The following is a 27,640-nucleotide window of genomic DNA, read 5'->3' on the forward strand; positions in this document are numbered from 1 at the left end:
TGATCTCTCAAGGGTGAAATATGATGTTCCACAGTGTCAATGCTAGGACCACTTCTCATTTCATGGCATATGTTGCCCCCTGGGAATATAGTATGGAGCTTAATTACTGTGTGGATGACACTGTTTTAAGCTTACACTTCAGTGAGTTAGTTAGCGGCATGTATTGCTGATATAAAGACCTGGATGCACTAAATTGTCTTCTCATGCTCTCAAACTTGGATTAAATGTATATGTTGGTTTTAGATCCAATAAAACAAAAAGATTAATTAAAAAAAAAAAAGATAATTTCATCTAACCATTATTTACACCTTGATATTTCTTAGTTGTACCAAATGTGACAAAAAAAATTAACATTTTATCATTGACCCTGGTCTCACTTTTTATGTCCATACTAAAAGCATCTCCAGACTGGATTTCTTTTGCTTGCAGAATATTGCTAAAATCAGATACTTCTTATCGTTAGAGAATACAGGGAACATTTTTGTCATGCCCAGGCTGGATTACTGCAAATACCTGTGATATAGTTACTCAACAGTCACTAAAGAATCTCTAGCTGGAATGAAATGTAGCTGCTCATATTTTGACCACAACAAAGAAGTATGTACACATTACCCCTTTGTTAGCATTACTATGCTGGCTACCAAGTAAATAGGCTGACTTCAAGGTTGTGCTTCTAACCTTTAAAGTGTTACATGGAATAGAACGGATATACTTCTACATTAAAAGTCTGCAAGGTTACTTTGTTTCTAATTTGCAGGTTATGCAGTAGTCGCAAGAATAAAAAAAAAAACTTGACAGATGGTAGAACCTTTCCTTATAGAGTGCCCCTACTATGGAATAACCTTCAAAAACATACAAGGAAATGAGACACAGTTGCAATATTTAGCTTGATTCAAGTACATAAAAAATCTATTACAACTATACAGCAAAGCCTGTAATCAGTTGCTGAAGAATCGGATGGGTATAGTCTATTAGGGGGTGATAAACATTACTGTCACCTCTCAACAGCTGGTTCCCCATTTTCACAGGTAAGCTCTCAGTGGGTGGGTAGGTTTAGTGCCTTTTTCATGCCTGTGTGGATTCTCTGTTTCTGTCCTAATACTTATGCTGGGGTGAAACTCCTGGGGTGGGTTATGTGTAGCCAGCTCTAACTGGTATCCTTGTTTTCTGCCCATAGAACTTCCCATCAAAGTAGCACCTGCCCCATTTTCCGAGCTACTTCTGAACCTGCTGTCTGCCGCCTGCCTCTTCAGCACTTCAGCTTTCCACCCCACTGGAGGACCACTACCTCATACAGCCTGTCCTCAACTGATCAGATCGACTGACAATCAACCTGATCCGGTCTCATTTCTGTAAACTCACACCTGAGCTGGCCAGAGGAGGATGGGTTCCCCTATTGAGTCTGGTTCCTCTCAAGGTTTCTTCCAACATGCCATCTAGTGACTTTGTTCTTGCCATTGTCTTTCCAACTTGATTTGTGGGATTTTGGACCAGGGTATACTGTGAAGCGTATTGTGGGAAATTCTTTGTATAATTTGCAATATAAATAACATTTGATTGATTTTAAAATATCAGCTCAATCATGCTGATTGGATGCTACATCCAACCTACACTTCACTTTTCTGTATCCCAAATGTTTACTACAGAAGAACAAATTAAGCTTACTTTTCTTTTTAAGCTCCTAGTCTGTGGAACCACCTGCTTCCACAGACAGAGATGCACCAACAATAGCTGCTTTTAAAAGTCAACTGAAATCAGTTTTTAGTTGATTTGGGTTGTGTATTTTCTTACCTTCTTTTCTTTTATCCTTCTTCAGACTGTTTAAGTAATCTGAGTACTTTATGTATTTTCATTTTTTATTTTACTGTTTTTTTTCTTTGGAACTATTTTTCACAAGGTTATATCGTCTTTGTATAATTTTCTGTTAAGCACCTTGGAATACAAATAACCTGCATGGAAGATGCTACATACCAGTGCTAGTGCTGAGTACAGTTGAAAGCCTTGCAGAACAGCACATACATGGTCATAATGACACCAAAGGCAGGTCTCAGGCAGCTGGGTGGTCCCCACTTCATTGTCAAGGGTGATTTTGTAAATTAATTTGGCACTTGTAAAGTAACTTTGCCAGCTGTGCATGAACTGCTCCTCTGATGTTGTCACTGTACAGTTCAACTGGTGTATTGCAGAATATAGAAGCGCCGGTGGCCAGGGGTGTGTGCTTTCCATGATTGACAGTGAATGTGGCAGCAATAAGACATAGCATTAGAATAGGGCACTCAAAATGGGAAGATATGAAATAAAAATACTAATAAAAAAGATTTAATAGATACAACCTTTCAGATTAAGAAATGAATACAATTTGGATTAACTCTACTTTATTATGCATCAGTTAACATGGCAGTGCATGTTTGACGATAAATGTAATTGCTTTGACAATAATAAACACATTTCAGGTTTTATTTGCAAAACACAAACCATTTTCAATATAGCTTTGCAAAGACAACAGAAGCAACAGAAGTTCTGGACTCAAGTGTTCTCAAAGAGACAAAAAATATGAAATGGAAAAAAATGCAACTTCTGGACATCTGCTCACTGTTGTTAAGATTCAGAATGGCTGAAATGCTGTGAAACAAGAGTCCCTTTTTTACTGGGCAATTTCCCCCAAACAGTCAGCATTTGTGGGAACTTTGTCAAGTTTGGTTGAGCTCTCCTTGCTCACTGTAGCACTGTTCGTTTCACCACTCGTCCCTCTTTGTCAATAGCAAAGTTGTAGTTAATCGGATTGTCCAGGGCTTCCTCTATGCGGTGGTCCAAGTTCTCCATGGTGATGAATGTCTTTGCATCCTCCTGTGAACAGTTTAGGCATTGCATGTTAAAACCAATCATTGTGCAGATGTTGCATGTTCAGTGGCATCAAGACAGGTGAATAATGGGCTGCCTTGCAAAATAGTGGTTATGGGACACACAGGCAAGTTCACTTTCTGAGGAATCCCTATAGGTAATTCATGAAATAAATGTAAATGTATCTGAATACAAGGAGGATATACAAGAGCTTCAGCTTTATAAACATATGAGGAAAATATAGCCATATGCTGACAGTTGTCCTGGATATGACCATCTTCCAACCAAATAATCCTATGCAATGTTCAGAGTACTACAAGATAAACTGATAAGAACAGCTGACCACAAATGTTGATGGCAGCAAATGATGGGTATTCTAATCAGAACTTCCCAACTCTGTTCCTGAAGATCTGACATCCTGTACGGTTTCATTTCAACCCTAATTTGGCATACCTGATTCTATGAATTTGTAGCTCAAGAAGGTCTCTAGCTATTGAACACTGTGCTTTGTTAGGGTTGGAAACCTGCAGGACAACAGATCTCCATGAACAGGGTTGGGCAGCCCTGCTCTAAATGAAATGTTCTCGTACCTCAAGTTGCAAAATCTCTTGTTCTTTCTCTTTCACAAAACTCTCCATCTTATTTTCTCTGAGGATGGCAAGCTCTGCCTCCTTCTGCTTCGCCTCTTCCTGCTCCTTCAGGACCCGGATCTCCCTGCATATTTAACAGAAGAATTAAAAACGTGAACAAAAAACAAAAACAAAAACCGCTGACATACAATGCAAAAATTATTTTTTTTACCCCTGTAAGAGACATCTACAAAAACCATTTCCCCATTATTCAAGAAACAATTGTAATTGCTTTGATATTACTCTCCTTACTAAGATTATGGCTAATACAGTGGGCCAATATGACGATGCAACATACTGTATGTTGTAAATTAATTAAAGCTGCAGCAGTTAACTTTTTTTAGAAAGCCATCAAGGAATGGTCATCCTTAATTGGCAGCAATCACGGAAAGAGCCCCTGTGAGAGAAATCCAGCATCATATATCATGTTTATAACCTCAAAATATGTGTTCTAAAACCAGGGAATTTGGGCCAAATTTTTGTTTACAAAATAAAGTGGTTTACAAAGCAAGCTAATAAAAGAGATGGGCAAGTTCACATGATGAAACAAACAACAAGATTGAACTTGCGCATTCAGATAACAGTACACTACATGCGTTGAGAAAGAAGTTTTAACAAATAATAGACAACGACTTCCTCCGGTGCTATATAATGGCAAAAGGAGGAAAACCAAAAATGGATAGAGCTTTCTCTAAAACTATAAGAAACATTTGAATACAATTTGGAAGGTGGCAGGAGCTTCGTGACCGGGTGGTGTTGATGATAGGGAGCTTGCATTGTTTCTGCTGGACAGAATCTAAATTTCAACTCTAATTTACTTGGACTTGGACCAATTAAGTAAATTACCTTAAATTACCTAATGAATTTAGCCACCGTAATTTGGTAGGTATTGTTAATACTGGTACTTAATTTCATGGATAGTTCTTCTAAGAAAGAAATGTTTTCCAAATTATCTGGGTGGTAGGTTAAAGTTAGGCAGCGGTAGGTAGGTGGTCTTCAAAGTAAAATTTGCACTCAATGCTCTCCTAGTAATAGCTTAGTTTTGAATGGCACTCTGATGAGTGTGAAAATGAACTTTTGTGACTAGCAATCATCACAAATGTCTCAAAATCCACCAAAACAAAAAGGATAGCCACCTTAAAAAGTAGCCAATTTAGTCATCTGAACCTATTTTATTTCCTTTAATTTGTTATTTTTATTCATCAAACACCAAGCTCCCTGCTCAATAAAGTAAGCAAGTCAAAATATGTTATGATACAATTTGTTAAATTCTTCCATCATAAACTGATGTCTGTGCTCCCCAACTCCTTCCAGGAACGTGGAACCTTGGTTGTAGTTTGCATTTGTGCCCTACTTTAAACAGGGAGGCATTGTCTAATGTGGCTAGTCATATATATATTTTTTAATCAGCCACAGAACTGCCAAACTGCACATCTCCAGTCTTTTTGCGCATACTAGTGTTCAAGGAGGGTGAAGGCTCAAACACTTGAGGGGAGTCTCACCGGAGCTTCCTCATCCGCAGGTTCTCCGCATCATTCCAGGCCATGAGGGCACGGTGTCTGTCCGCCTCCTGTTTGGCCCGTTCTTCCGCCTGTGAACCCACCTCCTGCTCATATTTCTGTTGCAGCACTTCTTCCTTAAACTCGAAACTGCAGGGAGACAAACAAACGCCAACATGTGGCAACCTCAACACCTTGCCAAGCCAAAATTAAAAACACATTAAACCCTGACATGATGCATCTACTACAGCTCTGTTACTAATTTATGTGGAGGAACCCATTTTTAAAAAATTGACTTTCAGAGAAAAATTACCTAGTGAGAATTAGTCATAGTGGTGTTTCGTTACTTCCTAGGTTGTTCTCTTTGGGTTTTGGTTGGAGAGCTATTGCTGAGGGCACCGAATTTAATTCTAGCTATGTGACAAAGGTGTTTGCGTCTTTGCAAACAGATAAGATTTTAAAATGCAACCCTTTTCTCCACAAAACATGTCCTGAATTGTTGGAAACTGTTTTCTACTTACAAGACAAAATATTAATTCAAAAGAAACATGTTTCCTGGATCAGTTGATATATGCTAGAGGTGCACAACAAGAGTCGATCTGTTTCATAATTTTGTGCCAACCCCTGCTATTAATTATTAAATTTGTTCAATCATATCTTGATCTGACATTTGTACAAGTACCAACTACAGACTGTAAGTGTATCCCATAGATTGTACTGTGCATCAGTACAGCATAATTTAACAGTCAGAAAAATAAATGATTGGAACAAAAACCAGCAGGCAAGTGACCCTCCAGCACCGGAGTTGTAAACCCCATACATTTTCCAGGATTATAGGTTCAGCCTTCTAACATGGATACTCAAATCTGGCCCTAGAGCCAGTAGTAATGCTGGTTTTCTTTTCTACCTGATAGTTAATCGATCGGTTAATACCACTGATAAGTTAGAGATTTAACTCACATGGCGCCCAGGTTTAGCTAAATCAGTCCCAATTAGAGGGGAAGAATGAAAACCAGCAGTACTACTAGCCTCGAACGCCTTTGGCACATTACAGAGAATATTCACGCCCCCTGTACAATATTTAAGTTACCCTGATCTAATTAATTTACACTACAGAATACACCCATTTCACGCAACAAATAATGAACTATATCGATTGTAATTTGATGAGCTATTCACATAAGCACTTAACACAATTAAGTTAGCAGCAAAAATAACTAAATACTACTACTAATAATAATTTGATCCAAAAAGAAAACAATTAATTTCGAACTTAAACTAAAGTCGATCTCAAAGTTTGCCCTGCAGACCTAATCATCTTAACGTTAACTGACCGGAGCGCTCGCACGATCATGCCATACTGAGCGAATCTCTCCTTGAGGACGACCATCTCCACCGGATCGACGGGAGGTGGAACCTTCACTCTTCCAGCTTTCGACTTGGCCTTCGGGTCGGTACGAGATTTTCTTCCTCTCACCGCCATTACCAGCAGGCTAGTCCTGGGATTAAGCAGCCGACATGTCGATGTCGGGAGTCTGGAAGGAATATGAAACATAACGCCCGCAGAATCAAGATTTTCAGACTCACTGCATGTTACAAGGAAGACGCCATATTATTTCATATGAAGAGTGAGAGAAAATTGGCAAAGTACTTCCGGTTGAGAGCGGGGACCACATTCAAAATAAAAGAAATACTCTTGCCAAAGGTCTTGGCGGGACAAACCAGTTTAATTGCTGGACGAAGACAAATATGTTTTCATAGTCACATATGGTTTACAATGATGCCTTTTGCAATTATATAATCACATCTAATGTACATGTTCAATGCATTTTGTTATTGGCTAAAAGTGGCCATAATGTACACTGCTTACACTTACACTGCTTATAAGCTACTGGTTTGCTTCATGCCTACAATGCGCAGCAATTTAACATGAAATGTAAAATTCAGAATTGTCAAATGACCCCATCCTACAAAGCAGACTGACAGTAGTCTACCCTTATAAATGCATAACTTGAGCTTAATTTGATCGTAAGTAATTTCAAGTTCAATATTTTCTAAACTTGAAAGCTCTGAATGTCAATCGTTTAGTCCGTACACATATTTTTAGAAAATGTGTTTTTCACAGGTGTACAGAGTGCATCGTTTTGTCTTTCACAATGTAACGAGTCACACTCCGACACAATAGGTGGCGATAAGCGTTGTTCTCTAGCTGTAAGCGGCCAGTAAATCACCAGAAAGAACTGCGCGCAGGCGCTCGTGTGTGCAAAGCACAGCGAACGCAAAGGAGCAGCATGAAGTTACTGTTATTTTCTTCAAAATACTATAACTTAGTGTAGTTATGGTTAAAATTTTTAATGGGTAAATAGTTTATACTTTCAGTTCTTAAAATATATCTATTGCATTTTACCAAAAGGCGAAATGTCTCAGCAAAAAGGCATTGTCAGTAAAGATTTTGTACCGGGTAAGAACACAAGCTATCCTTTCTGCGAGTCAGTTTTCTAACGTTAGCTCTGCTGCATTTTGGCTTTTTGTGTGATGGGCTTTTGAAAACTGAACGCCACACCACTTTTTGGTTTCACTAGCCATTCTGTGGGTTTTTCTACAGCTAAGCCCTTGATTAAGATCTTATTATTGAAATGACATCCGGTTTATCTGGAAGAACGGTACTCCAGAATGGTTATGGCTTCTTGCAGTCCAGTGTAGCAACTAACAGCCTTCGTTAAACTGCAGTCTACCATTAATTTGTGCAGCTCGCTAAATACTGGTATCAGTGGTTTTAGAAATGCCGCCAGCTAACTAGCATAATTGCTGTTAATCTACACAACTGACTGTGTAGATTGCAGATGTTCTGTATGTGTATATTACCCGATTATTATTCAAAAATTATGTTCAATCTGATTTTTGGTTGCAACCTTTTTCTGTTATGCATGCAACCTCAGATCGCTGCACTCGAGGAAATAAGTACCAGCTCAATAATGAAAAGTGAAGTCACTTTTCAGAAAGTAAAACCTGTTGAACAAGAGTTAAATTTGTATGATGTAGGCTAAGTGCTAAATAACAACCAAATCCTGTAGGCTATACCCCATGGCGTTCTGGAACCAGTGATGATACGGCTGTCTTTGTAGAAATTTTAGTGATCCAATACCATGGTTGTAAAAGAGAACCAACCACAAATGTGATTTATAAAAAAAAATGATAATAAACTTGCATAGCTTGCTTGTATAGTCACAGGTTAAATGGAGCCTAACTGCTGTAGCCTATATAAGTTGGCATAGGCTATTTAACTTTTTAAATGTCTACATTGACGGCCTAGATACATCTTTCATGCTGCTTCTTTTTTAAAGTCTCTAATCGTTGTCCAGTTCACCCTCTTATCACTGTTGTTTAAAGACAGCTACCACCAATTTAAGCAATGAGAGGTGCTGAGCATGTCTGGCAGATTGATGCTTATGCTTAGAGTTCCTGCTGCCCCCAGTTTTTTATAGTGGTGAGTTGACCCTAGCAGGTGACAATCCTAAGCCTTTATAAATTTCTCTGTCTCTACCAGGTCTGGATGATACTGCAGAAGTATACGACCCACATATCATGCAGGCCTATGTGAGTCTTTGCTCGTCCTTCCGTTGTCTGCTGCTTGAATGTGTAGGGGCATGGTCTGTAGATGTGTCATTTTGTGGTTTTTCCATGTACCGTGTTCACCCAAAAAAGGGACTACAAACCCTTTAAGTGATTAGTATTTCCCCAATGTTTAAATGTTAATGAACCTTTTTTGGAGCCTTTCAATTATTTCAACTTTAAAAGGGGAGTTAAAAGGGAAGATTTTCTGGTTTTAATCAGTGTTAACCAACCATGTTCTTGCTTCAAGCTTCTCCTTTGAAACACATGGTGTCACCAGCCTGCTTCGGTTCACATTGCAGCCCACTGCCAAGCTTGCGTAGAGTTTAGTCAGTGGAATACATCTTGTATACGGCTTCAGCATGTGGTTGACCATCACAGGTCAATAGAGAGTGAGGAAACTATGACCCCTGACCAACTGAACCCATCTGTACCCTGGAGGACACAATCTCCAATTGCGCATCTCCCTATGGAGCTACCCACCCCAGTTGGCATTGGCACGGTCCTAATCTGATCTGTGACCATGAGGATCACCCATGCACCACAGAGTGGTGCCTTAAAATCGGCCACCCAGCAGCTGTCACCTTGTACCTTTTGAATGTGGCAAAGTGAATAATAGAAAGCCCTTTAAATCAGCCAGCCACTGGATCACATTGGTCCATTTTAGTCATTACATTGCAGTGGAATGATGTAATTTGTTTCAGGTGTAATTTGCATTAGTAGTACTGTTGGGTCATTTTCAAAATGAATGTCAATAGTCAGTCCAAAAGAATTGAATCTGAGCAGCAAATCGGAATTGAGCATTAAGGTGTCCAGGCTGAATGTGGACTAAATAATAGTGTAGTTTAATAACACACCCAAGCAGAACTGTGTACATTCTGAAGTCCTGGATTTTACTCTAACTGTGGGTGATGCATAGTTGACACATTTATTCAATGTATTTGGGTTGCATTCTTTCTCCTGCATCATTAACATTCAAAAATGTGAAATATCTTTGATGTCAGTGCCTGGCTTGTTCAAATTTTAAAAATTCTTCTGTTCCTGTAGGAGAAGATGATGGATATATTAAAGGCACAAGCTACTGGATTTAATCCTTTGCAAAGTGGATTTTTTGGTAAGTGTTCTTTAAAAACTATTCCTAATGCATTGATTTAAATCGGTTGCTGTGCAATACAAGCTGCCTTTAATTAATTTTAATAATTTGTTTCACTAGTGTCGCTGTAGCATTGTGCATGATAAGTTGCTGTAGGAATTTCATCCTTTGTTAAGTAAGATGTAGGCCTAGTAGTTCCAAAGTTTAGATCAATAACAATTTATTAAGAAAGCAAAATGGTCTCCTTTACAGTATGTCACATACAGGGTAAAAGCAAAGCAGGTCAGTACAGCATTATTCAAGCACCAGCTTTATACCCTTTTCCCAAAACAAAATGTACTAATAAGGTGACAGGAAATATTTCAGAACTGGAAAGAAAATAAGTTGTTTTTGCCTACTCATGCAGAACCTAGTGTTTTTTTGCTTGTCCTTTGAGATGGCAGCTTTCAGCTCATTTTGTAGGAGTCTTCTTTCCTCTTATTGCCCCTCATATCTCTTTGAAGGTAACATGGCAGGGTAGTAGTTAAGGATCTGGGTTTGTACAAGTTGTAGCTCAAGGGGTATTCTGAATAAAAATAGCATTCATCATGGGCTTGATGCAGGTTGTAGGTTTAAGCATTCTTAGTTGTTAGACAAAGAGAGAGCCACTACGTGGAATTTGGTCTCGGGGTACATGTCCTCTGTGGCAAGACTAGGGCCGTGTCCAAAATGGCTTACTTGCCTACTGTTGAGAATGTAAAATTGTATAGAACTTGTATACAACTTGTATACTCAATAGTAATCAAGTAAGCAGATTCTGGCATGGTATTAGTCTTAGTCAGCCTGTGGCAGCAGATGATTTTAGGCGACAGCTGGTATAACTCCCTGCCTCCTCCCCCCACCCAGCCACTTCTACAGTAAACTGTGATAACTATGTTGGCGTATGCACAAGGGTTGAGTGTGATCAGAAACGGCCAGTATGTTCACCCACCCAGTCGGCATGAGCGTCTTTTTTTCATACTTACAAGCTATTTTGAGCACATGGCTGAAGGAGGCTGACCCCACGCACAGCTGGTATGCAAGTGTGATTTACTTCCTGACCGAATGTGTGAGAAGTAGGGCTGCGCAATATGGCGAAAATATTGTATCGTGTTTAGTTTTCCAACACAAGTTACACAAGAAGTAAACTGAATACTGTAACTGTAGAAAAATAAGGATCAATTCAATGCGAGAATAAATCTATTTCATTATTTTTATAAGGAACGTGGACACTGAAAGGTGTGAGAAAAAAAAGTAAACCCTAATGTGCAACCTGCAGATGTTGGGCTACAATACAGAATATTCAAGCAAAAAACTAAAATCCAAGCGTTGAGATTTGTAATTAAATAAAAAATGTACTTCTTGGTACGGTCATATCTAGGATTATGAAATGTTTTTTTAAGATGTTAGTGTGATGCTAATCATAACGTGGCTCGTTTGAGTGTTTCTGGAAACTTCTCCGTCCCTGTTGTTCGCAACATCATGTCACATTTTTTGATGAAATGGTGCAAGATGTGGCCCTAAGGCTGAACGAGCCTTTGGCAGAATTAACGGGTGCAAGATTCAGCTTGTGAGAGCTTTTGGCTTGGGGAACTGGAAACATTGCAAAACATTTTGAAATACCCAAATCAATTCAAAAACCCAAATTTTGTTTGCATAGATCCAGTCCTCAGGTATATACGATTGTGGGAAAATACTCTGTCTCCCTACCCTAAATGCTTATAAGACTGGAAAAGAATCAAGTTCACCTTCAGCATTTAAAGCATGTGTTTTGGGCCTTATTTGAAACTACATTGAAGCCAACTCCCCCCAAATTTCCTTACAGATTTAGATTTTCCCAATGAATACTACATCGATGATGATGACTATATTGACGATGTCATCGATTATGAAGACCCGAGTGAAAGGAAAGCATATTGTGGATTCTCTCGGAATTTTCTTGACCAGACCTTGGTGAAAACCAGGAGCCCTCACCTGCCTTGTCCACCCCACCTTCCGTATGTGCCTTACTCACCAGGATTTAGAATAATTAGGCCTACAGCTGAGGTAAGCATCTATGCCAGTGGTGTCAAACTTGTTGCCATGGAGGGCCGTGTGTATGCAGGTTTTCATTCCAGCCTCAGATCTTGATTATATAATTAGTTAAATTATATAATCATTGTCTAAATAAAAATTTTCTTATATTCTGTGCTTCAATGCAGTTAAACGCATATGGCTGAATGAGTAATTGGACTCAATTAAGGCAGCATTAATTGGTTGGAATGAAAACCTGCATACACACAGCCCTCCATGGCAACGAGTTTGACACCACTGATCTATGCTATCTTTAAACTGCTTATTTGTAGCCATTGTGGTTTTCACACATTGAATTTAGTGCTAAAAAAAAAGATCAACACACCAACTTACCACGGCTCGTGAAAGAGAAAAATATGACTGGTTGGTTCATGTAACTAGAATTCATTTTTGTTTTAAATATCCACTTTTAAATATCCCATCCCATTTTATTTGGCTCAAGGTCTAAACAACATAGAAATGGGGCTCCTCTGAAGGAAGCTTACATTGATAAAACCTTGACAAGATATCCAGTGATATGACCTTTCTAAGGTGCAGTGAATAAGGTCCATAACTTGACTGCAATTTCTCATAAAGAAGGCAAATGTAGCTGAGTTATAATTTGCAGCTTCACTGAATTCTTCAAAAATCTATGCAGTAGCCATGCGCCTGGAGTTGCTCATGCCATTCTGCTGTCGGGGATAGCAGCTTGCTTCAGTCTACGTTTGGCTCCGTTTCCATCGACCTGTCTCATCGGAATTTTAATTTAAACCTATGCAGGCCCAGGCCTATGCAACTAGAATGCAGGTTATTCACTGTGCTCCTTGCCTATTGCCATCTATTTCCTGTATGAAGCGTGAAGGTTCCTCAGGCAGTGACGTGAGAATACAAACACATTCTCCTGTTTATCCAGGAAGCTGAGAGGAATGCCCAGGAACTATTAGAAGAAGAAGAACGAAATAAAGAAAAGGCTGAGAAGAAAAGGCTTAAAAAAATGGTGAGCTACATGAATGGAGGAGCCGCCTCTGTATGTGGGCCCCATACCTTAAAATATTTTAACCTAATGTGTGAAATCACCAATAGATGATTAAAATGTTCTCAACTGAACATTCTAATGTTGATGTAACAATCAGTACTAGTCATTGAAAGCAATGGCGTTCTAGAACACTGGCTTTTAATTAAAATAAAAAATAAATAAAAAACACTCAAAAAAACCTACGCCTCAAAAATCGTGTGAATACATCCAGACTTCTAGTTTATATTTTCATTAATCAGTGTTTGTGGAAATTACAGTATTTCTATGGTGTCAGTATATTCATGATGAGCAACCTCAAAATTAGTTGAGCCATCTTGTGTTACTGTAACAGCAACAGTGGGAAGAAGTTATGCTAGAGTTTAGGTTTTCTTGTATGATTACTTTGCTTAAAACGATTCCAATAAAAGAATTTTTAAAACCCCAATTTTTAACAAATTAAGAATTAAGAAGTATCTGCTTTAAAATGTACTTTAACTCTTTGAGCCCTCAGGAGATTTTGATAAATTTCCTGATGTGATGTCAGTGGGCTTATAGAGTACTATTTGATGGTAATTATAACTGAATTGTTGTCCTAACAAGCTCATGTATAAGCAGTTGTTTCTTTAACTTTAAGCTAAACTGGGCACCAATATTTTCATTAGTTTTAAACTAGACTGAGCTCCAATTCTGTGATTCGTTTAAACTAAACGCCAAACCTTACATTAGCATAAGATGAGCACAAAAAAAGCACAAATCCTTGTTTATGTTATGTTACTTATTCATTTGTTTTAATCATGTCAACGGGGTTGTGTAGAGCCTGGAGCCTATTCCAGCAGACATTGAGCACAGGGGTGTAGCACGAAATTCGGGGCCCTGTGCGAATGCAGTCTCTGTGAAACCCTTAAAATTGTAGAGCAAAGTAAACTTTTTTTTAGTCCAGGCCTTTTGAGACCTCCTCCAAATATGCATTTGGGATTGGCCCAACATCTAAACACGATAGTGAAACCTTTGTTGTGAATCTTAGAACTTGGCCTCATCCAGAACACAAGTAACTGTTTAAACACCCTCTTCTGTCATGTGTTCTTTGACCTACAGAAACAGAAAGAAAGAAAGCGACAAGAAAAATGTAAAAAAGAAAATGTCATTAAAAATAAAGATGTAAAGGTAAGTGTATGACCATAAATGTTATTCAGGCAGTTTAGGAACATTGTTTTTCAAGTCAGTACTACAACTATGCATGTAAGAATGCAAACTGAAATAAGTCCAGCTGAATTTTGACTTGCAGTTTCTGCTTGCTATGAGCCATATTCAGTTAAAGTTATTTTAAGCTTTTTATGTTACTTAGTTGACCTTTTTTCAGGCATTATGAAGGGGCCATTGGACGTGTAGTGCAATGCACATTTAGGTGGCTATGTTCTCCTTAGGTTTAGAAGTGTCTAACCTATAATTTATTCATTATATAACTTAATTGTATAACTTCATAGTTAATAAGTGCAACATATGTGAATGTGCAATTAATTTCAGCCCCCAAGTTTTACAATTGATTACATATTTATTGCAAGCTAAAGCTCTAAAGGCATAATCCGGCCGTTCAAGCAGTTTTAGCCAAACTGCAAAATATTATATATCTTGTGTGGTGTATTTTATTTTTTTGTATTTTTAAAAAATATTTATATATCACTGCACTATGTTTGTGCAGGAGGATCCTAAAGTGGAGGATTCCAGTATGAAGCCTGTGGATGGTGTAAATCTTAAATTTAATAAGCAGGATATTAATCGGCCTGTGGATTCATGTCCCCAGTTACAGAAGAGTGAAGCCCCGCCCATAGAGAATCAGGACAACAGTAAGGACCCCAGTGAGGAAGAGGAGAGCGAAGCGGAGAGCATTCCTAGCCAACCAGAGGCACGTGCCACCAAGACCGCAAGGAAATGAATTCTGACTAAAGTGTTTTGCTGAACACAAGTGTGTATGAACTCACTGAACACCAGCTATGCACCTTCTCTAGATTTCAAGTTCTAATGTCTCTCAGCTCTTGTTCAGGAAAATTCATTAGAAGTTTCACTAAAGTATATAGCATGTGCTAAATTACAGTTACATGTACAGAAATGGGGCTTTTTGGAATGCTTTCAGTTGACTGTTAGGTCCTGCCATTCTGTTAGCATTATCATCACTCAATATGAGTGGATTTCATTGTTTTCCTATAGGAGCTGGACATGACCAGCTGCTTTGTTTCCAAAGCTGCCTTCATTGCAAAACGTAAACTAGAGCTCAGAAGTAAACCGGAGAAAAAAGAGAAGAAGAAATCTACTGTGGATCAGTCAAAGGAGAAGCCCAAAGTGGCACAGGAGGACCAGCTGCAGGTGAGGAAATCTGAACTACCGATTGGGCAGCAAGGCATGATGAACAGTGGTTGGAGCCATTGTGACCACAGATGGTATTTCCACCCAAATGGGATTGATGAATTTCTAGACCCCTGGTACTCAAATCACAACCCTTGGGGTCCGAGACCTGCTGATTCTCCACCCTCCCTTTACCGGGGAGTCAGGTGTGAATACAGTCTGGCCAATCAGTAGCACTAATTGTTTAGTTAATTAACTGGGGGGAAAGAAAACCAGGACCGGATTCAGATTTGAGGTCCAGATTTGGGTATCGATGTTCTAGACCGTAAATATGGCCAATGTTGATCCTGGAGAGCTGCTGCGTTTGCAGATTAGTTTTCCCCTTAAAAATCAGTAACTAGTTTAGACTCAGGTTCATTTAATAACTGCTGTAGTTAATCAATGAATGACAATGAAATGCAAAAACAGGCATTCCGTGACCCTTCTCCAGGATCCAATTGTGGACATCTGAGAACAAGACTTATGTCCAGATCAGACCTGGGTCAAATAGGTATTTGTTTTGGATTCAAATACTTTTCTACGCTTTACTGATCTTGTCTGGTGTACTGGAACCAATGAAGTACTCTCAAAAATGGCAAACCCCACCTTCTGGTCATATTGTCAGGCTCTATTACACCAGGCAAGATCAATAGAGCGCAGAAAAGTATTTGAATCCAAAACAAATACGTATTTGACCCAGGTCTGGTCCAGATTGAGTCAGTTCGCAGACAATGTACTGAGTTAGTACAGAATTGTGTACATTAAAGCACACCGTTAGTGCATAAACGGCAGAAACAGTAACTGAGTATGTGAGAATGGGCCTTTCAGCCTACCTAGGCTCAAAATTTTTCCTTGTACTATCTAATTAGTATCCCAGCACCCTATCCTGGTCTGGGAATACCTCCAGTCTAATGGCACTGTATTTTCCTGGAAATAAACAACGCTAATACCATAATTCAGAATCATAGACAAAGTGGTGTAATGCACCTGGTCATCATTTGGCAAGAGAAGTCTTTGTCTCCTAAAATATACTGGTATCCTGTCCATAGCCTCTGGACAGGACAATAGTAAGACTTGCACTGGAACAGAACTCTTTGTTGAATCTTTTCACAGAATGGTGCTGTGCGTAAGGTTGAGGATGCTATTCTGAAGAGCATTGAGCTGGCTGGTGAGTGTTCATTCCTGCTTGTAATAACATCCTTCCCCATGTGATAGCAGTACTAATGCAGTACTAGTGCTGATTATGGAAACGCTGCTTAAATAAGTTTAGTACTCCTAAAACTTACCTGTGCCCTTTCTTCTGTTGTTTTTCTGAGCCATTTCTCTCTGAAAAGGTGTATGAATTGGTCTTCTTGACCATGAGTGGTAACTACATTATGTGACTCAGTAATTTTAAATGAAGTATATAAGCAAAAAAAAAAAAGAGGTTTTTTTGCATGAATCTTATTTTATGTAGACAAATCCTGGACAAATAAATTAATGTTCAAGCTGATTATAAGATTTCTAACAGTAAGATACATTAGCCTGCTTAGTTATGTAGCTATGAGCTTATACATACAGTGGTTGTGTTAGCCAATGGAATGCTGCTTTTTTGAAACACAGGAAATTTAAAAATCTGTTTTTTACACTAATTCACTTGTTCTGATAAAAATATTTATTTTTACCATAATATGCCAATTCAAAATCATAACAATAATTTTAAAAACCGCACATCCTGACCCTGACCAAGATACCAAGGGATCAAAACGTTGTCTGTTTGTAATGGGGCTCATGAGTATTGCGAGCTTACTTGCATAACTCACAATAATAATGCGATAAATGTATGTCATTCATCATTTTATTATGACACCTGTAACTGGAGTCGGATGGAATAACCTACAAATAATGTTGTTGCATTCTGATCAAAAATTTTTTTTTGCCACACAGGCCAAGTAAAATTTTAAAAACCTTAGGAGCAATATCTGTTTGAATGTAATCCTGATGAGCAAGCTACATATAGTGACATCTCATTTTCTACTTTTCATTCAAATTAAGCATTTTCTACTTTAGAATCAAATTAAGCACTCTCACAATGCTAGCGATGACTGTGTATGTATTTATGATCAATAAAAAAACACGATGTCAGGCATCGGAAGAAGCAGCAGTTTTCAGCTTTAGGTCTGGGTTGTCTCCCGTTATAATAAAAAAATATAAAAAGACCTTGGAATATCTGTGTTTATAGAATACAGTGCATTTTTCCCCCTGCATTTCGGTTTTTTAATCTGAATAAAAATGCAGAATCATCCTGCGTTTACGTGGCCACTGATATTGGAAGGTGTAAGGATTATAATTTGTTTAACTTGAATGCTCATTATTAATTCATTTTTGTTTTATGTTGATCTTACATTTATTATGTAAAAAGAGATATTGTTGCAAAATATTGCATTAATTGTCAAATTATTTATATATGAAGTGTTTCCATAATTTGTGCCAGTACTGTTATGTACAATACAGTTGGGTGTATGTGTCTCCTGAAGTTTTCAGTTTCTCTGGGGAAAATGGCGGTACCGTAATTAATTTATGAATACGAAAAAAAAGCAGACTAAATCTCCATATGCCATTGCAACACAGTGTCTGATGAGGAGCATTTAAAATACAATACGCCACAGAACCAAAAGTGGCTTCTGGCTTGGGGAGCCAGAACTTCAAATTGGGAAGGAGATACTATGTAGTGAAGAATTTGTCTAACAATGTCTGGTAATGTTTAAATATTTATGGAGGATTCTAAAGTCTAACTAAATTCTTGTCATTCATGTGTATAAACAATTGTCATTTCTGAAGTATGTGCTACCTGTTATTTTCAGTTTTTAGGATATGCACTAAATGTCCTGCCATGATAGCCTTTTAAGCCAAAAAGAAGAATGTGCCATTTTCCTCTGGGAGGTCTAGAAGTGTAACTATTTGCGAAGTTAGTTGTGAGGAACCATTAGTCACAAAGTGAAGTCTTTTCTTTATGTCTTTACCTCTTTGATATTGATATTTCTCTTCACAGTTATCGGTAATAAGTTGGCAAGCACTGGATGTTTTGAACTGGCCGTGCGGTATTTTACGGACGCAATCAAGTGCAACCCTAAAGAATTTCGGTAGGAAACCACCTTTGCTGTTATTGGGATATGGCTGCACCCTGGATGTTGGGTTCTTGTGTACATCTTTGCATAGCTTGCATCAGATACCCCATAAAACCTTTATACATTTGGGTTGCATTCAAACCCATATGCTCTATTCAGAAATGCACAAATAATTGGTCCTAGACAGATATTTCTTATTCGTGATGTTGACCAATGGTATTCAAAGATAAGATTTGCAGAAAATGAGCGTTAAACAGAAAATTAAACAAAAGTATGTTTTTTGTGTTGTCTTGTGCACAATAGAATGCATTTTAATGGATGTTTAAACACACTGGCAGATGCATTTATGAAATGACTGCAAGACCAAAAGTTACCACTGTGATCAATATCCAGCAGTCTATGAAAAGGTGAAAGCTTTTTGTGTAGCCCTAATTATTCCATAGAATGAAAGTCTGTGTATAACTATTTAAAATTCAGTGTCAGCTGTCTGTTTCTGTTTTCCCAATCCCTGTCATAAATTTACATTGTAAAAGCTGGATTTTCAGTAGAAAATGTCTTGTACTCAAGTGTTAGTAGAACACTGCTGTACAGATAATTAGAAATTTCAATAGCATCTCTCTCTCTCTCTCTCTCTTTCTTTCTCAGGCTGTTTGGAAATCGTTCCTTCTGTTATGAAAAGATGCAGATGTATGATAAGTCATTAACAGATGCTGAGATTTCGCTCTCCATGTGCCCTAACTGGATCAAAGGCCTATACAGGAAAGGGAGGGCGCTGGCTGGCTTGAAGGTAACCCTGCACTGTATCGCTCTAACATTGGAGCCATGCTGCTGCCCTCAAAATGCTAGGTCATTCGAAGTGTTCAGCCAAGTATTCCATAGTTTGTTATTTATTTGTTTTTCCTTAATTAATAAAGAATATTCCAACAAACACCAATATTCACTCCTTGTCAAAGAATACTGCCATATTATGAATTATTACCTGGAAGAATCAGTAAAAGCAGGGTTCAGTTATTTGGATATTGAATCTTGGGTATGCCTTCAGTTTCCAATATTTATGTATCTAAATGTTGCAACCTTCCAACATGGCAGGGAAGATAGAATGTATTACTGTCATATACTGATAGTTGACACTGGTAGCAATGGTTTAACTGGAGCTGGTGTTGTCAATGAATATTGTGAAGCAATGAGGTAGTAAATGAGTGCCTTACATTACATGCATTTAGCAGACGCTCTTATCCAGAGCAACTTGCACAATTTTTTACATAGCATTTACATTGTATCCAATTATATCTTTGGTTACAAGACCAACTCCTTACCCCTTATACTACACCTTCCCTCCCTCTCTCTGGCTCTCTCTCACTCTCTCTGGTGTTCTTATTCCCTGTCCAATTTTTCAGAGATACCGTGAGGCTGCCACAGCATTTAGAGAGTTGTTAAAAGTTGACAGTACCTGCATAGATGCTGCCCAGGAGCTGATGGCGGTGCAGATCATACAGCTCATGGTACGTGAGTCTTAGAGTCTTCTCCTGCTGCAATTCCACTGCTTTTAGCTCATTTGTATTTTATCTCATTACCTTTAGACTTTGCCTCTTTTGTGTAGTATTTTATTGTTCTTATCTGTGCATCATGTTCGTAATTTGCATTGCCCAATGGGGTACACCTTAATGTAGCTCTTCTCAGTTTTTTTTGTCTAGACTGTGCTGTTCAGTGACTTGAGCTTGGGCAAATGTTTGCTTGGTAAAATCTTTTTCCATTCTGTCGTGAAAATGATCCTGTGTTCAGAGCATGTATATTAGGGCTGTTGGGTCTCAGATGACCTCAGCCGGTCAGATGAGTCTGTGCACCCAATTCAATCGTGCAAGCGGTTTTATTTTGTGTGCAAGTGGGAGCACCGGCACCGCACTCACAGAACATTCAGTAAAACATTCCTTTATAAGTTTAATATGGGTCATGTGACCTTTTGATAAGGAGGTTATGCCAGTGGTCATTGCTTGTGTGTGCCCTTAGATAAAACAGCTTGGAATGATAATTAAGCATACGACACGTTTTTCTCATTAACGTTGTTCACGATCAGATCATTCTCAACTTAATAATTAAGCATCAACACACTGCTGTAACAAAACACACTACAATCAACTAACACACACTTATTGCATAATTAGTTGCACACTCTTACCCATCAGGTTCCATCTATGACTTAGTTGGAACTACTTACTCCTCTTGTTGCAGGACCTGGGACTTACCAGAGAACAAAGCTCAAATGCGTTAATAATCCATGGGACAGTGGAGAAAGCCCTGGAAGCTCTGTCTAATATTCCGGGTAAGATTTGGGCCTAGATGTGCATCTTTTCTTCATTGACTACTTTTGAATTTATTGATAAATTGTAATGTTGTTTTTAATGGTAATTCATTGGTAGTTTAATTAGTCAGTCCCAGAATCACTGTTGGCAGATCCTTCTCCCAGTTCTTTTGCTGAGCAGAACTGCGTCTCTATGCATCTCTTGTTAAAGCCAAACTTGACATCCATTTCTAACCCAGACTCTTTTGTCCTTATAGATATGAAGCTCCTCGGTCACAGTCTCCTTGCTGTTAGTGCCAGCCAGTCAGCAGCTATGGAGAAGAAGGACCCACCCAAACCCAGCACCCTCATGAAGTCCAGCCCCCCAAAAACTGAACCACAACTGTGAGTGACACTAAAGGCTTCCACATGCTTTATACAATCTGGTTTGTAGGACGTGTTGTTACGACTATGTCGGGCAGTGTTACTTTTCCAAAATACCTTTTTTCGAAGGTGGGGTGAGAAAATGTCCATCATAGTGAGGGATGCGATTTTATTGAAGAATTCAGTGACTTATGTCGCTTTAGAATCACCATGTGAAGAGTCATACAAATTGACAAACACAGTCACATTTTTTCTTTGAAGGTGTTCATGTTAGCGGTGTAGTTCAGCTTCTTCTTCAGGCCTGTTTAGTTGGTTGGCAGCATACGGAAACATTGTCATTGTCTTTATCAAACTCTCAACAAATGTGTGGTCTTCCATTTTATTTATTTTAAGGTTAGGTAAATGAGTAAGGTAAGGTTAGTTGAAGGTGATGGAGGCAAATTGTCCGGTCGTTGCAACTGACCATTAAATGTGATAATCTCCAGTGGCAACGATCATATATTGGCAAACTGTAAACTGCTCTTTCTTCTTATACAACGTGCTAACTAACTTGCTAACTAGCTATCTAAAACTAAAAGGGTTGCCAAACAACATTTCAAAATACGTAAACAAAATTTGAGAATTTTCTGACCTCCTGAAACCCTACCTAGTGCACAATGCCCAATTGCTGCAGAAAGTGGGCTTGTACTTTGGAATGTCAGTTTCGGAAAGTTACAAAAAAGTTTGGACACAGAACCCCCTTACCGAACGTCAGAAAGGAGAACAAATTCTGCTTTGTATGTTCAAAGTCCCAGATGATTAGCCAATGATTTATATGATTTCAGATTTTGTGCTCAAATCATAAATGGTAAGCCTGTTTACTGTATACTACTGAGATTACTGCTCAGTTACATACAGTGCCCACTATATAGACCACGGGCTGATTTTGTTTAACTCATATCCATGTGCCCACTTAGGCATGCTTTGCTAACATTAGTGAAGAAACAAGTGTTACTGTTTTTTTTTCTTTTTTAAAATAAAATAATATAAAAGCCAAATGGTGGCTCAAAAATCAAGTTTTGAACTGAACCTTGGATTTGGAGAACAGATACACCCCTAGTAGTTAATGCCAGTTGGTTCAAAGGTCTGTCCCCATTTATGTAAAGAACATGCAAATCTTTTTTAAATTTTACTGCTGATACGTGTATGCTTAAGTAGCGTTATTATTTTTAACATTTTAAAATGGTTCTCTGTATTGTTTAGTACTCTGTATTGTTTGTAAATAGCTTTTTGTTAACCTATTTCTAACCAAAAACTAAAAAATAAATAGATAAATATCCAGCAGCCTTCCACTGAATGTGAACTATGATTTTACACCGACAGAGTGCTGTACCCTGTCTGGGTGGGAAATCTGGCTCCTACTATTTCGGAGAAGATGATTCGCAACATATTCAGCGCGTGAGTGGCCCCAGCACATCCTCTTAAGCATTGGTTGGTATAGCAGTCTGGTGTTGGGTGGTGTGTATAGAGAAGTCTAATAGACTAGTGTTTTTCCATCTTATTTCATATATATTTGGATATCATGAAAAGTCATTTTAATACAAGTTAGTATGAAGTGATAATATATGGTCTCTCCTGTCCTGTCTTGCTCCTCTCCATACAGTGCTGGAGAAATATACAGTTTTAAAGTGTTGCGGGCCAGACGATGTGCCTTTATCAACTACACCAGGGACGAGTATTGCCAGAAGGCCATCACTGACATACATGTAAGTGTGTAGTGTGCGTGATTTGAAGCTCATCTCTGTTTTATTTCAGTCATATAACTAACGGGAATGAATAGAATGCTTGTTCAGATAGGCATTTTGACCAGCTGCTTATGTAGAATTTGTTTCCAGTCAGTTTGTGAGCTCAGACTGACTTAAAACTAAATTCTGATCTTGAGCAAGGCTAAATTAGATTGTGTAAGAGAAACCAGAAGTGCTGTAGCTAAGTCTGTTTGTGGAAATGGAAAATACATCCAGAAGACAAAGAAAGCAAAACACTCATTTATCATTATGAGAAATAAATCTGTCAGAATAGAATAGTCAAATAAAACTCTAAAACCAAATCTGGCTGCTCTATGGACCTGATTTACTAAGACCCTTAGTATGTGCAAAACATTTTAGCACATACGAAACTAATAGAAAAACCAGTGATTGGTTCAAAACGAATACCATGACCAATCATTGGACACATTACTGGTTTTGCGTGTGCTAGAAGGTTTTGCGCATGCTGAAGGTTTTAGGAAATCAAGCCGTTTTCTGGACTTTTCCTGTAGGGAATGGAGGTGGAGGGGGCCAGTCTCATAGTGCGCTACCCCGACCGCCTGCACACGCACCTGGGAATGTCGCGGTCCGCCCACCAGGCCGCCGAGCCGCCCAAGACCGCGTGAGTAGCAGCCGCACGCAGACACCCAGGATGCACTGGGCTCGGACTGCCTCCAGGAGGGGTTCTTTCACTGCTCTCTTAGGACACTAGGGTTCAAATCCCTCCACTGCCTCCTTTATGTTGCGGCCTGTCAGTCACAGCCTCAGCATAGTGGAGACACACAACAAGTTTCATAAAAAACTAATACCAGTTTATTAAGAATATAAGGAAAAAGATTTGCAGTAAAAAAGGGGGTGGGGGGTGGAAGGAACATTTAACGAGTGTCAGCCCGGCGATTTAACCTTGTCCTGGAGGAAGAAATTACTCCTGTATTTTTATTTTTTATTACATTTTTAAGTGACCTTGGGGTCTGGAAATGTGCTATATAAATGTAATTTATTATTGTTGTTACTATTATAATATTGCAGCATTTTTGTATTGCGCATGTGTTTTTCTCATAACTGTGCTTGTATTTGATTTTTTTTTTTTTTTGCATTGGCTCACTTTCATTGTGAGAAATGCTTGCAAGGTCCAACTGCCAGCAGTGCATGCTTGTGTAATTTCTGAATATTTTGTGCAATCGTTAAAGACAGTGTGTAGGCATAAATGGGTGCCTTCCTCATAAATGTGGTCATCTTTCTGTTTTGGTTTTCACTCATTCGTCCTTCTGTTTGTCCACAGACAAAAGTCAACAGGGGAGTGTTTCTTCTGGAGGAACAACGGGTGCGTTAAAAAGAACTGCATCTACAGGCATGTCCCGGAGCATAAGGGCATCGACAAGAGGAAGGGTCAAACTTCAGCCCCCTGTCTTTCCCCACCCCATCCCACCACAGGAGATTCTGAATAACCACTCCGTATTCACCTGCGCACTGGGGCCTCCTCCTGGCTCCGATAGATCATGGTTCCCCTGTACCAAGGACCGCAGAAATGAAAGGATGGGTCAGACGGCTACTGGAAGAATGTCTGGTATTTAAAGTCCGGCTTTGTTTTTTTTTTTAAGATAAATTTGGTGGCCAACGTGGGACTGAGCATGTCCAGTTCCCGCCACAATTTGGCCAATGGTCTGCAGCCCCAGACATATTCTTGCGTGAACCCTACTGCCAGTTTGGGCTGTAGACTACCACAGTTCTCTGAAAAACTTGTGGCCAGCTGCTTCTTTTCACACCATAGGTCACAGCTAAGCTCGCACAGGGAGAAGTCGGATGAAGACCTTGCGTTTGCGGCTTTAGCGTGCACTAAGTCACTAAGTAGCGATGAACGCAGACCCCTAACCGTCGGAAATCCCCAACATCCTGGGCGATGCAGTCGGCCAGTGAGCACTGGCATGGTCCGGATTTGATTTCTTCCACAGAGACCTCCAGCTTTCTGGCCCATTCTTTCATTATAGTTCCTGTGGTGTATTATTTTTAAGTGCTGTGTCCTGCCAACACCTCTGAATGCAGAAATTCCAGTAGTTGTAATGTTGCATTACAAAATTAATCCATGGTTACACAGACCGCAAGCAGATAAAGCAACAGTCTCCTTTGGAGTAGGATTTTACTTATTTGATTTAATAGTATTTTGGTTGAATAAGCATATAAGCAATAAGTATTAAGTTTATCCTACCACAGAAATGCTTTACATAGGCATGGTGTTTTATGAACAGAGTATTGAAATCTATGCGTGTTGTTTCAGTTGCTGGATGCCATAACTTTGAATTCATTTTCAAAACTCAGCATAGTCACCTCACCTTCTGAGCATAAGAATGCCAGTGCAAGAAAAACAAATAAGCTTTAAGGTTAGTTCAAGGATTTGAAGGGAAATTATTTAAGAAGTGTCCCTATTTTAAAAAAACTAGTGTGAAATTAGAGCAGTTTATGGTACCTTTTAGCTTTTTAAAAAACATTTTCATGAAAAATGCCAAATTGCTTTACCTTAGTAAATTAGTAGTTTTACAAAAAAAAAATGAAATGGTAGGTATGTTTCCACTTACCCGGAATACTATCTATCTATCCAGATACTTTCACTGAGATTTGGCAAGTTTTCTAGATATCTGCTGCAGCTCACCCTGATACAATGGACCTCAATTTTTGTTCATGCAAACCCAAGCAAGCCAGAATTCTGGGGCAGAGTGCCAACAATGTTAAAACAGATATGGCATCTTTTTGTTGGCCAGCCTGGAAGTTTCTTCCATCATGGATTTCCTCGGCAGATTTGAAATGTAATTAATTTCGTAGAGGAAAAACCGCAAAACTCCCTTTGGCTTATGTTAACTACAGACGTTATTTTCTGTATAAATAAACCATATGGGAAAATAGCATTGGAAATCTGCCAGGGTAGCCCATAGGTCAAAAAGGCTAACTCACTTCTGGGTTTTAGGACTACAAACTAACATTATATTGGCATGCTTTTAAATATGAAAAGGAAATATGCGCTGCTTAGCACAAAAATGCATGTGCACACTAATGAATGTAACTTTCTATTATAATCATTTTCCATTTAGCAGAAAAGGTAACTGGAGTTATTCACTAGTTTGCTAGCATGCTACACAACCCCCAGTGAAATGCTGCCAACGAGTTGGCATGAAGGCATATGCCTAGCTGTTCCTCACTAAGAAATTGTGCATGCACATTTGCTAGCCTTATAAACAAGCTATTGGGCATAGCGTACACATTTTTACGCATTACGTAACATTCACACATTTTATGGGGAGAAATCGCTGGTGATTTGAAGGCTTCATTAACCTCCTGGGCAAGGTCGGAGATCTCCTGTCATCAGTAACGGATTTGAACCAGCCATGTAAAGTTTTATTGTGGGGACAAATATTTTTTGACTGGGGGGGAGTGGGTAGCCAACTTTAGTTAACGGACACACCTTAGCTCCTTGGGAATCTTGGATATTCAAACCTTGGCATACTTGTGGGCTGCCATTATTGTTTTAAAGTGATTGGCGTTCAATTGATGCTGGCCAAATTTAGAGGGAGTTTACTACTTGTAGTCAACTTGAAATTTATATGCATTTCTTTTCATATAGTTTTGATTTCAGTAGCCACATTAAATCCATTTCTCTACAAAATCTAAAGTAATTGAAAATATTAAAATGGTAGGATCTTTAAAAATGTCCACTGCACATAAAGGAAGACTTGAATATAAAATACCCTATGGTTTCAGCAATGTGGAACCTTGGTCAATTTTGTTCCCCTTCATTTGGCTGAGACTCCCTAGACCAGCAAATGGAAAACACTTTAGTGCAGTGGTAACCAGTCTTGCCCCTGGAGATCAGTGGTCCTATAGGTTTTCACTGCAACCCTAAGAAAGCGCACCTCATTCATCAGCTAGAGATCTTGAGCTGCTAATTAGTTGAGTTAGGTGTGCCAAATTAGCGTCGAAGTGAAAACCTTCAGGATAGTGGATTTCCAGGAACAGGGTTTAGGGGATGGTGCCGGTACTGAAATATGCTCACCATATGAGGATATGTAGAAGCCAAAATATGTAGTTTTAATATAGGTTGTTAAGCTTGCACTGTGTGTAGAGAAAAATATACCTAGGAATACTGTAGGTCTAACTGCAAATTTTGTGTTTATTGTTCACGTGCAAATATCAGCCTGTCGTGAGCTGCATTTACAGGCAATGAAAGTGCAACTAAGCCTTTTGGTAAGGACATGAAATAGTGTTTCAGGTATAACAAGTTGTGCCTGGGATGGTGATGAGTTATCATCTTTGGATAATTGATAATGTTATTCAAAGAAACAGAATCTTTCCTTTAGCCAGTTCCAGAGACTTCCTGTTGTATTTTATTTATGGTATATCAGTGAGCCTAAAGTATGTTCCCATACCAAAAAGTGTTCTTTCTTGCCAATAAATTGCATAATAAAAGAAAAGCTTCTGAATGACTTTGTTATACTTCTCTATGGTTATAATTATTAATCTAATTTAATCATTTTTTAATCATTTTACAATTTTTGGTTTTGGAGTTCTCCCATCAGCATTGGGATGGGTTTTATATTGATCATTCACACACACTGAAATATTCAAAGGGTTATTGACTTGTATGAATGTTTGAAAAGTAATGAGAATGGACCATTTTGTTTCAGTTCTCCAACAGATGGCACTGTTGTCCCAGTTTATCATTTCAGAACCTTCAACTCCACACATTCTAGACCATCTCATTTTCATCATTATTCAGTTTGACTCAAAGCTGTAATCTAAAGTTTTATAGCTCATGTAATAACTTTGTTTTGGTTTGAGTTGCAGATATTAACAAAATGATCATTTCAGGCTGGCCGGATACTTGGTGAAGGAACTAGGCATCTAGATAGATAGTAACTGGTTTGATTTTTAGGTGGAGCATTACTGTTGTGTCGCTGTTG

At 38.7% G+C, this 27,640-nt stretch overlaps 2 protein-coding genes across 4 annotated transcripts; one reads left to right on the forward strand and one right to left on the reverse strand.

Annotated features, from left to right (window-relative positions):
• Positions 1-2,358: 2,358 nt before the first annotated feature.
• mrps26 (mitochondrial ribosomal protein S26) lies at positions 2,359-6,611 on the reverse strand. Its single transcript, XM_064344199.1, has 4 exons — positions 6,304-6,611; positions 4,973-5,119; positions 3,432-3,555; positions 2,359-2,847 (listed from the first exon to the last, which is right to left on the reverse strand). Exons 1-4 carry the CDS (start codon positions 6,522-6,524, stop codon positions 2,716-2,718), a joined length of 624 nt encoding a protein of 207 aa, XP_064200269.1. The 5' UTR covers positions 6,525-6,611; the 3' UTR covers positions 2,359-2,715.
• A 574-nt stretch (positions 6,612-7,185) lies between these two features.
• On the forward strand, positions 7,186-27,163 carry LOC135259624 (uncharacterized). Of its 3 annotated transcripts, none has more exons than XM_064344190.1 (18): positions 7,187-7,430; positions 8,517-8,566; positions 9,629-9,695; positions 11,518-11,738; positions 12,658-12,741; positions 13,855-13,923; positions 14,459-14,662; positions 14,965-15,120; positions 16,252-16,306; positions 18,170-18,260; positions 18,891-19,032; positions 19,643-19,747; positions 20,475-20,565; positions 20,802-20,928; positions 22,270-22,344; positions 22,550-22,652; positions 23,204-23,313; positions 23,974-27,163. In XM_064344190.1, the coding sequence occupies exons 1-18, from the start codon at positions 7,388-7,390 to the stop codon at positions 24,137-24,139; spliced, it is 1,959 nt and encodes a 652-aa protein (XP_064200260.1). In that variant the 5' UTR covers positions 7,187-7,387; the 3' UTR covers positions 24,140-27,163. The 3 variants fall into 3 exon arrangements, 2 of the variants coding, with proteins under 2 accessions (XP_064200260.1, XP_064200262.1); XM_064344192.1 differs by having other exon boundaries at positions 7,189-7,430; positions 14,561-14,662; XR_010331343.1 differs by lacking the exon at positions 23,974-27,163 and having other exon boundaries at positions 7,186-7,430; positions 22,270-22,377.
• The last annotated feature ends 477 nt before the right edge of the window (positions 27,164-27,640 follow it).

This window comes from Anguilla rostrata, chromosome 7 (genome assembly GCF_018555375.3).
Source record: "Anguilla rostrata isolate EN2019 chromosome 7, ASM1855537v3, whole genome shotgun sequence".
Classification (NCBI taxonomy): Eukaryota; Metazoa; Chordata; class Actinopteri; order Anguilliformes; family Anguillidae; genus Anguilla; species Anguilla rostrata.

Coding starts and splice junctions, on each gene's coding strand:
- LOC135259624 (XM_064344190.1), top strand. CDS start 7,388: ATGTCTCAGCAAAAAGGCATTGTCAGTAAAGATTTTGTACCGG. Junction 8,567..9,628: donor CACATATCATGCAGGCCTAT/GTGAGTCTTTGC, acceptor CTGTTCCTGTAG/GAGAAGATGATGGATATATT. Junction 19,033..19,642: donor GGGCGCTGGCTGGCTTGAAG/GTAACCCTGCAC, acceptor CCAATTTTTCAG/AGATACCGTGAGGCTGCCAC.
- mrps26 (XM_064344199.1), bottom strand. CDS start 6,524: ATGTTTCATATTCCTTCCAGACTCCCGACATCGACATGTCGGCTGCTT. Junction 5,120..6,303: donor ATGATCGTGCGAGCGCTCCG/GTCAGTTAACGT, acceptor GTCTCCCTGCAG/TTTCGAGTTTAAGGAAGAAG. Junction 3,556..4,972: donor CTGCGGATGAGGAAGCTCCG/GTGAGACTCCCC, acceptor TTAAATATGCAG/GGAGATCCGGGTCCTGAAGG.